This window comes from Pinus tabuliformis, chromosome 4_2, assembly GCF_031772625.1.
Source record: "Pinus tabuliformis cultivar Carrire ecotype Pingquan chromosome 4_2, CPIR1, whole genome shotgun sequence".
Taxonomy (NCBI): domain Eukaryota; kingdom Viridiplantae; phylum Streptophyta; class Pinopsida; order Pinales; family Pinaceae; genus Pinus; species Pinus tabuliformis.
Genome location: NC_142304.1, coordinates 722,559,423 through 722,570,126, shown reverse-complemented (window position 1 = coordinate 722,570,126; position 10,704 = coordinate 722,559,423). Strand labels below are relative to the sequence as shown.

Sequence of the window (10,704 nt, the reverse complement as noted above, 5' to 3'; positions counted from 1 at the left end):
TTGAATATATTCATGGTGTCGATTAAAGATCTGAGCCGGGGTAAACTGGTTTGAACTGTCAAGATGTCAACGAGGTTTCGAGCTTACATTTCATCCGCAGGTATGCCTTATCAGTTGTTCATTTGTCTTTCTTTTGTTCAATTAAGATTTCAGGTTCCAAGCCCTCAACTCATAACGTATTTGCTTGATATAGGTATGTTGTTGCCCTTGGAGTATTTGGAGAACAACACCCGGAGATCGAATCCTCACCACGTTCTTCGTCGTATGTATAGGTTGGGTCTCCTTTGGCTATGATACTACTCCTAAGTTGTTCTGTGGTTGGGGACAGAATTCGTTCGCCGTTGCAAGATTATGGTTCATGGGTCTGTTTAAAATTAGGGTTAAGGGTTTTTCAGGGTTTACATCTATTCATATATCAACTCTTTAATACTTGGTTAAAGTTGTTAGCTCGAACAGAGTAGGTATGAAGTATTGTTAATGATGGATGTCTTTTAATTGCCCTACGCGGCCGAATGTTGGATTAAGCTCGGATTACTTCCTTGCAAACAAATGTTGTATAAATTTTTATTACTATTCATGAGGTTTCTTTCACATTACTTCTCTGTTTCTAATTAAAGATATGCATTTTATGAAAATCAAACATCTGAAGCTTGGTATTCGTAGTATTTATTGATTGTAGGGGATATTCTCAGAATTTACTACCTGATAAGAAATATCTTATGTTTCCAGTATCATGTAGGAATACAACTGAAATAACATGGTTTGCAAAGGCTAACACCTTCTGCATAATATGGTAATTTTTTGTTATAAATATGAATATAAAAGATACTTGGTTATGCAGGTTATGAATCATAGTCTTGGCTTATCTATGCTCATTCTTGGATCAACTTGTTTTAATTTTCTAAATGATTCCTTATTTCTATTAGCCAATGAATATTACTATAGTACCGATTCTGAATCTGTACAGAATTCTCTTTTATCTGATTTAGTTATATGATTGGTTTTTACTACACAAAGACCTACAGCTTCCTGTGATAATTCGTTTATGAATGTATATATGTGTGTACAGAGTCATTTATCTGTTTTTACAATCCTAAATCTATCAATAATAAATTCAGGCCCGTGTCAGTTTATAGTTAACTATTCACCACTATACTTTCTGTCTAGAACATCTGTTGAACAATTACTCATGAGAATTTAATATTTTCTTATCTGTTTGGCTGACAATTATTCTTCAGCAGATCGTTGTTTTACCTATCTGTCTCATAGTCTCTGCCTCCCAACCACAAGTCTGGAAATTATGCCCAGACTCTCCCCCGAGCACTATCTGTGTTACACACCGGATTAACCAGCTACAGTCAGTACCTTGGGCATCAGGGTTTTCGCCCAGCCTCAAGTCCTGTACTTTCTATTGAGTGTCTTGTTCTGCAAAATCCCATTGATTTTTCCTTCTCCCTCCCAGCTCTAGGATACTTTTTCCCTCTCTTCCCTTTTTCAGGTAGAGAATAATTGTCTTTTCTTGGCAACCGTTTCTTTTAACTACATTAAACAATTGCTATTTATTAAAACATCCTTACCAAAAGTTTTGGTAAACACAACATATGTGGCACTCTAGCCTCAATCAATTAACACTAAATCATTAACATGTAATAAAGTCTCATTTAACATTTAACAAAATTAACTTAGTAACTTTAGTCCTTTTGAGTGACTTGGGGATGTTACATATATATATTTCTAGTTTTATAAAATATATTATAGGTAAATATGCATTTAAACTATAATTATTTTATATTTAAATTTAATTTAAAATAATTAAATTTAAAAATAATAATTTAAATTATTAAATTTGAAAAGTATTTTTATAAATATTAAAAAATTAAGATACAAAGTATTTAATCATTATATATAATACACGCTCAATGTTATTGTTTAATGAATTATGTAAAAGTTAAAAATGAAAGGGGTAGGAGCTTGATCCTTCTTGACATTGGGTAGATTCTGATTTAAAATGGTAGGAACTTGATCTGTCTTGACATTGGGTAGATTTTGATTTAAATTGGATTTAGGTTGGTCTTTATTTCTTCAAATATATGTGCAAATTATATGAATAATTTGCACACAGACTTTTAAACTTTTTATGAAAATTATATTATATTTAGAAAGTAGAAAACTCTTTAATCTTTATCCCTTGGAATATAATGCCTAAATTATATGAGTAGTTTGAATATTTGATTTTTTATTTTTATGATTTCATTTTCTAATTATTTTTTCCCAAAATTTGATTAGATGCTTTTCAATTAAGTTGAATTAAAATATATTTTTATACTAAATAATTATTGTAAAGTTAATAATTACCTTCAAAATGGTTCATAACATAATGCTTTCATAAAACAATTTTTCTCTTAAGCTTCTTGAAAGGCTATAGATAAAAGATGGATTTACTTAATGCATAATTAAGAGCAAGAGTTAAATGTGCTAAGCAAACAAAAACTATCTATTAAATTTAATTACTATGTTTACAATAAACCTTATTTCCATGTAACAAACTACTAAACTATCATATTAATATTTAATTAGCCTTGCTAAACCATTACCAACTCAAAAGTGTAAATTATATGACATAAAAACATAAATATTATACCATTAAAATTTATCATTATAAATTAATAAGGTATTAATATTTAAAAATTAAAAATAAAAAAGTTTTAATATAACTTAACACATTGAAATTTAAAATAAATGCAAAAATAAAATAAAAATACCATACAGATAAAACTATTAACTACACTAAATTTAATACAAATATAATTTTAAATAAAAGAAAACTACGTTTATAAAAATGTACTCTCGTAGAGAAACTTAATGTTTTGCTTTTTTCATTTAAACATTAAATAAAGAGACGGCTACTGCAAGGCACGTATTCGTAGCTGGACAAATAATCGAGGGTTGGAACTTGGAGCGGAGAAATAAACGGGGAGTAATGGCTTTTGTATTTGTTTTCATACATTTTTCATATTTGAGATAGTGACACAAAGAGGCAGCGGAATAATACATTATGTTGATGAAAATAACTTGTAACTATGGAAAACTAGACTTGAAGAGTGTACCATGTGGTAGCATGGCAGCGTAGAGATGTAAATATATAATTTGATATTGACTAAAATATTAGTGGAGGAATACAATTGGTAGACTATTATAATTTGGAAATAAGAAATAAACAATATTAACTAATCAAATGAAAATATATATATTTATTATATATATATATATATAAAGATTAAACTAACCGTATAAAGGCGATCCTCTTCTCTTGGCTCCTTTTCTCCAACAGGAACCTCACCTGGGAGGTTCTCCAAAGAAAAGGTTGGCATGGTCCGAGCAGGTGTTCTCTTTGCTCAGCACATCTTGAATCAAACTTCCACATGTTCTTTGACTGTGCAGTCTCCTCTTCAATTTGGTATGAGCTCTCTCTCTCTCATGGTTTTACGCAACGGTCCTTTCCTTCTGTTCTGGACGCCTTCCTTTGGTGGAGCACACAGCGGCCCTCCTGGCGCGCACTCTTCATTTTAACATGCTGGCACATCTGGACTTGGCGAAATCACCGTATATTCCAGAACTCCAACACGCCTCTGCATTCAATCTTGGTTTCCATTTTGGGATTTATGCCCTCTTCAGCGTAGCTCCTCCTTCTTATCAGGCTGGCACCTTTCTCTTTTTGCCATACTTTTGGCTCATATGTGTTTCTCCCAATATGGTTTTCAATTCGGCATATATATCTCTCATTAGACTGATGTTGCAACAGCAATTTGTTTTTCTGTTATGAGGGAACAGCACACAATCAGTAACATGTCTCCACGGAGACAACTGTATTTCGATCAATTATATCATCTTAATATAATTACATCCTGCTTTTTTCTTTTGAAAAAAAAGAAAAAATCAACTTGTTATACTTGCCGCAGAAGTAAAATAATGGTTCAATCGCGGTAAGAGATACTAAATTATTCCTTGAAAATTACTTGCGTTCTATGACTGGCTCTTTGGTTACATGGAAAAAAAGGTACATGCTTTTCGACATATTCGTGCTGGTCGCGTCTTATATGGGGCACCAATTATGCACCGCCAACAGTCAAAAGACATTATAATGAAGAAGCACATTTGGCATGATAATGCTCTTTGCCAAAAAAGTGACGCGAATCCTAAACCTAACATCATTTTCTATTGGCGGGTGACATTGCAGTTTCACGCGATGCGCGTGGAAATTGTTCTGCAATATCATCTGGCGATTGAAAAATTGGACATCCACTAATGAAGCAAAGTTTTATTCCAATATTTAAGTGGGAGAAATAGCGGACTGGAGCTCTGCCCACCGTTTGCAATCTTGTGTGCTATTCTTTAACCTCCCTTGCCGTTTGGTGGACTCCTCCAAATAAAGTCAGGTCGTACAGCGATATAAGTATATAGCTTCCCCAGAGTTACATATAGCCAATCTTGATATAACTTGTATCATATCTGCTCTGTTATGCATATTGGCAGAGTAGCTCTTCGCTGCAGCCGAACTATCACCACCGTTGTGTTCCGTGTTCAAATCTCTGGGCCGTCGTTCAATCATGTCTGCCACACTCAGAAAGCGCTGCCGAGAGCCGGAGTGTAAGGCCTTCGCAACTCGGGCAGGCGAGCGACGAGCGGGCGCTCCTTGCACGACGGGCGGACGGTGAACGCAACGGGCGAGCGCTCCTTGCACGATGGGCGGGCACTCCGTGCACGACGAGCGGGCGAACGATGAACGACGGTTCTCCGGGCATGCGACGAAGAGCGACGAGCGGCCGAGCCACTTGTGACGAAATATGCGACGATCCTTGGAGCACTTAACACTTAGTGCGAAAATGAGAAGAGGCCGAAAGCTTTATACTTGGCGTGGAGAGGCTTTGCATATGGCAAAGGCCGACTTGCAAAAAGGATAAAGTGTGGGCATTTTAGACTGTTTTATGGGGTCGGCCTAAAGGCTGGACACCCCTCATCATTTGGGAAGCATGCGTATATATACTAAGGCGCAGAGCTTCATTTGAGCATCGAACAACTTCGCATCTCTTCTACAACTTCGATAGGGGTAAAAGGGAAGGCACAGGAATAGTAGAGTGCGCATAACTCATGCGCTCTACCATTGGAGTGCGCAGTTTTACCGGAGGTTGAGCATAGGTGCAGAGATACGGTTTGGAGTTGGGATTTTGTGCAGAACCGAAAGGTGGAGTTCTTGGTGTCTCGCGGGTGAGCACCCTCCTACCGTAAGAGGTTGGCACATGGTTGTAAAAGGCTGTCTTTGCCTTGATTGTAAATATTTCTAAGTGTTGGCTTGAAGTCTGTCAAGCACACTTGTATGATGTATTATTGAAGATTATCATAATATATTATTGTTGGGCAGACTTGTTCGGGAGTTGCCACTCCCTTTATACTTGTGTGCAATTGTTATTGTTCTTGGTTAATTGCATATGGATAATGAATGAGTATGGGCTTCATTAAGTATAAAGGCTAATGCGTTTTACTTGGTTGCGAAACACAAACTAAGTAAGGACAAGTGAATTAGGCGTAGTCCATGTGCACGAGTATTGTTAAAAAAAAAGTGTTCGGTGGTGCCGCACCTCGCCGGCACGGTTGAAAGACTACCGTAGGCTTGGGGGCGTGACAGGTGGTATCAGCGCTGATATCCTGGTTGATGATTGACGCTGATACACAACTTGACAGTTGGTATCAGAGCTCGATCGGAGCTAATGAGCTGGGGTGCTCATGACAGTGGACAGCAAGGCATGGTGAGTTTGGGTGAAGGAAGAAGGAAGCTCTTGGTTACCTTGGACGAGTTGAAGAAGTTGAAGGAAGAGAGGCCCCGAATCCGTGAAGAACTTAAAGCCTTGAGAAAGAATATCGAAGGACTTCTCCAACTTAGTTGGGCAATGAAGCAAGTTGTATTTGATGCCAACAAGGAAGAGGAAGTCCGACATGGTGATCTTGGTCTTCAAGAGCTCTTTGATAAAAGAGCCCGGTTGAGGAAGGAAAGTGACCAAGTGGAAGCCGAAATCAAGAGGAAACTTCTCAGTAAAGAGGTTGTTGTAATTGAACAAGAAGAGCTTGACTACATTGACAGGTTGGGAACTCACTACCGAGAACATCCAGAGGACTTTCGGAAGTTTAGTTCTATGAACTTGGTCAATGGACACTTGGTTGGTGCACTTGAGCTGAACATAGAGGAAGATGTTGCAGACATGACTACGATAGAGGATGAACTTGAAGGTGATCAAGTTGAACCAGGATCGTGCAGTTTGCCAACATGGTTGAATGAGGAGGAGCCTCATGATGATGAACAAGGATTGTCAGTTGTTGGAAAGCTTGTTGGGGTTACTTGTGACCTTGTGATGGAAGGTGCAAGGACCCAGGACAAGGGTGGAACTTGATGATCGTTGTGAAAGGATGAGTCATGCTTTAGCCACATGGAGAATTGGCTAAGTGCCCGGCATGACTCATGGACAGATTGAGGAGGGCACACACTTGTGATGTTTTGGGTGGACTTCTCATGGCCGAGACCAAGAGGTAGTCTTGGTGGACACTTTGGTGGAGGAGCTATGGTGAAGGGACTCATGACATGATGATGATGGGATGGTTGGGTGACCGAGTTCACTAAACCGAAGATAGCAGCTTGAGTGAGGATGACCGATTGTTGTGGTAGGTCTACTTGGTTGGACTACCTGGACAACATAGTCATGGACATCAGGTTGGAGACTTGAAGACATGGAGCATGGCAGAGACCTATGCAAGGACATTGTGTGGAAGCACTTGTAGAGATGTCAAGGGACATCCAAGGAGGAGTGCTAGGGCAGGAATGTTATGCAAGAGGACTTGCTAGTGTGACATGGAGACTTGAGGATGGCACATTGCAGATGATGAAGGGGGCTTCATGGACCTGAATGGGGCACATCGAGAGTTGATTACTTGGATGGAGTTGTGAGCAGCTATGGAGCATTCCTACCACATGGGGAGCTGAGGCATATTGTATGCTTGCTGAGGTGTTGGTTGAGGGATGGCTTATGGAGCTCATGATGACATGAGATTGTTGTGACTTTTAGGGACTTCATGTACGGTGGACTTAGGAGATCTGATGCATTGAGGAGCTGAGGTCAGGTGACTTTGATGCAGTATGGGATGCATACTTTCAAAGTACATGGCTTGGAAGAGTGACTTGATGTGGAGGATCGATGAGACACTTTGGAGTGATGGAGTTACAATGATGATGATGATGCTTTGGTGATACACTTGAGCATGGGTTGAGCCGAGACTCAACGACTTTCTATACATGGGCGCTGATTTGATCAAGGATCATGGGCAGCACATGGATAGGTGAGACAAGTGCAAACTTGTTTCGATGGCAGACTTGAGGGATGGCACATTGTAGATGTGATGAAGGGTTGCTTCATGGACCTAGATGTGGCACATCAAGAGTCGGTTTGATACGGACAACATGTTGCAGATGAGATGGATGGAGTTTCATGGACCTGAGCATGGATTATGGATGGTGAGCTTGGTGGCAGTGGTCACTAGGCCAAGACATAGTGGAGAAAGAGTCTCTACCTATGTTGCAAGGATGTTTGCCTTGTGTAGAAAGGTCGACATCCTGAATGATGATAATCTTGGTGGAGAGCTACCGAGATGGTATGTTGTCGAGGACGACAACGATTTCAGGTGGAGGAGAATGTAAGGCCTTCGCAACTCGGGCAGGCGAGCGACGGGCGGGCGCTCCTTGTACGACGGGCGGACGGTGAACGCAACGGGCGGGCGCTCCTTGCATGATGGGCGGGCACTCCGTGCACGACGAGCGGGCGAACGATGAACGACGGTTCTCCGGGCATGCGACGAAGAGCGACGAGCGGCCGAGCCACTTGTGACGAAATATGTGACGATCCTTGGAGCACTTAACACTTAGTGCGAAAATGAGAAGAGGCCGAAAGCTTTATACTTGGCGTAGAGAGGCTTTGCATATGGCAAAGGCCGACTTGCAAAAAGGATAAAGTGTGGGCGTTGTATGACTGTTTTATGGGGTCGGCCTAAAGGCTGGACACCCCTCATCATTTGGGAAGCATGCGTATATATACTAAGGCGCAGAGCTTCATTTGAGCATCGAACAACTTCGCATCTCTTCTACAACTTCGATAGGGGTAAAAGGGAAGGCGCAGGAATAGTAGAGTGCGCATAACTCATGCGCTCTACCATTGGAGTGCGCAGTTTTACCGGAGGTCGAGCATAGGTGCAGAGATACGGTTTGGAGTTGGGATTTTGTGCAGAACCGAAAGGTGGAGTTCTTGGTGTCTCGGGTGAGCACCCTCCTACCGTAAGAGGTTGGCACATGGTTGTAAAAGGCTGTCTTTGCCTTGATTGTAAATATTTCTAAGTGTTGGCTTGAAGTCTGTCAAGCACACTTGTATGATGTATTATTGAAGATTATCATAATATATTATTGTTGGGCAAACTTGTTCGGGAGTTGCCCCTCCCTTTATACTTGTGTGCAATTGTTATTGTTCTTGGTTAATTGCATATGGATAATGAATGAGTATGGGCTTCATTAAGTATAAAGGCTAATGCATTTTACTTGGTTGCGAAACACAAACTAAGTAAGGACAAGTGAATTAGGCGTAGTCCATGTGCACGAGTATTGTTAAAAAGAAAGTGTTCGGTGGTGCCGCACCTCGCCGGCACGGTTGAAAGACTACCGTAGGCTTGGGGGCGTGACACGGAGGCTCTGCCGGACTCCTTTGACGTCCGGGAGTCCAAACGCTCTTTCAATGGCATTGGCGAAGAAACAGATCCGTTTCGGCATTTGTTAGACAAAACCATAGCAGAAAATCAAGAAGTCAATGAAGAATGCGCTTCCAGTGAGAATTACGTAGTTGGTGTGATAAGAAGCCTGGAGGAAGAGATCAGCGCGACGTTTTCGACTTTTTGTGCGCCAATCTTGGGGGATAATTCGTCGTCCTACGATATTTATAGCGTCCATGAGGGCGAAGCTCTAGTTTCGGACTCAGGTATTGATCTGTGTTACCTCCTAGACGCTTCAGATGACGAGCTCGACATTCCGTCGTACACCGTTCTGGACTCTAAGGACGAGTTCTGTGAACCTCCTGAGGAGACCTTCACCACCGAGGGTTTGTCCGAGACCCCTGATCTGAAATGGCAGGGTGAAAATTGGGATTTCGTAGACGAATTTCAAAATTATCAACAGTTTGATTTGTTGGAAGACTCATGGTATACGAACCATGCGCAGGATTGTATGAACAAAGATTTAATCAGCCAAAACATGTTATTTGAGGGGGATTTTTCTGCGGCATGGACATTGGAAATTGCCGGTTGAATGTAATCAATGCGCTGCTCGCGACTTTTCTATGTCTAAAATATCCTTTCTTTGAATCGGTTAGCAAAGGCTACATATTTATTGCAGTAGCGATTTTAAAAATTAGTATTTTTGTGACTTATTAAGCGCAGAAGCTGCCATTTTAAAGGCGGGTTAAGAACATGTATTTTCTCGTGGGTAGAGTTATGTATGATTGGGTAGATTTAGTAGTAAAATTATTATTTGATGGTTTTCTTGTTCATGAACAAGAGAGTCTTGTACTTGTGGCAGTGGTGTAGGTGTGTTGTAGTAAATTTAAAATTAGATAATAATAATATCTTAAATTAATTCCTAAATTGATATAGCGATGTGTGGCTTGATCATTAGTTTTGTTGAGTAAAGCTTACAAAACGGCAGCTCAAATTTCACTGAGTATATTATCTTTCTATGAACCGTTTCTCCTTATTCATGAGTCTCGATTTGGGTGACAGCAATAAGGATTGATCCTGATCTCCCTTAAATTAAATCTTATAATTACAGCTTCACCACTTACTTAAAAGAAAATATATCCTAAATTGATAATATAAATTTTAATTATTTAATTTCATGAAAAAAATACCAAATTCTAAACAAATTTTTAGAAGGAAATCCGAAAATAAAAGGAAAAAAAGTTGAGACAGTTAGACTGATGCAGCACGATGCTTGCTTGGTTTGCAGAATATGAGCATCCAATCCGCTGCTCTTTAAAATTCAGCGCTCTTGAAGGTCAACGGAATCTTTCCACCTTTATCCAAAAGCCCCAAAATAAAAGGGAAAATGTCAAACGATTAGACTGTTGCAGCACTACCCTTGCTTAGTTTGCAGAGTATGAACATCTAATCTGCTGCTCATAAAAATTCTGCGCTTTTTGAAGGCCAACGGAATTTTTTCAACTTTTTTTCCAAATTTACTCAACGAAATTTTTTCAAATTTACCCAACATAAAGGGTAAAATGTCGACTTAGGATCAAAATTGAAGTATTCTATAAGAGCCTTTAACCTGTTATAATTTTCTTTTGTAAGAAAATTATTTTCTATATTGTACTTAGCATTATTATATATTATATATTACTTGATCGGCAAAATATGAGCATCTAATCCACTGCTCATAAAAATTCAGCGCTTTTGAAGGGTAACGGAATCTTTCCAGCTTTACCCCACAAAAGTTCAGCTTCATGTGAAAGCAACAACCAAAACTTCTCGTGTATTAAAGTTTGGTGATAAAGTTTACGCATCCATGGGACCAAGAAAAGGATATGTTTTAATTATTTGGCCTACTGTCTACGGCATTGTCTAACC

General features: G+C 39.6%; 1 protein-coding gene across 1 annotated transcript; it reads left to right on the top strand.

The window, feature by feature from the left end:
• The first annotated feature begins 6,254 nt into the window (after window positions 1–6,254).
• On the top strand, window positions 6,255–9,444 carry LOC149171598 (uncharacterized). Its single transcript, XM_089426028.1, has 2 exons — window positions 6,255–6,386; window positions 8,756–9,444. Exons 1-2 carry the CDS (start codon window positions 6,255–6,257, stop codon window positions 9,386–9,388), a joined length of 765 nt encoding a protein of 254 aa, XP_089282154.1. The 3' UTR covers window positions 9,389–9,444.
• Window positions 9,445–10,704: the final 1,260 nt, after the last annotated feature.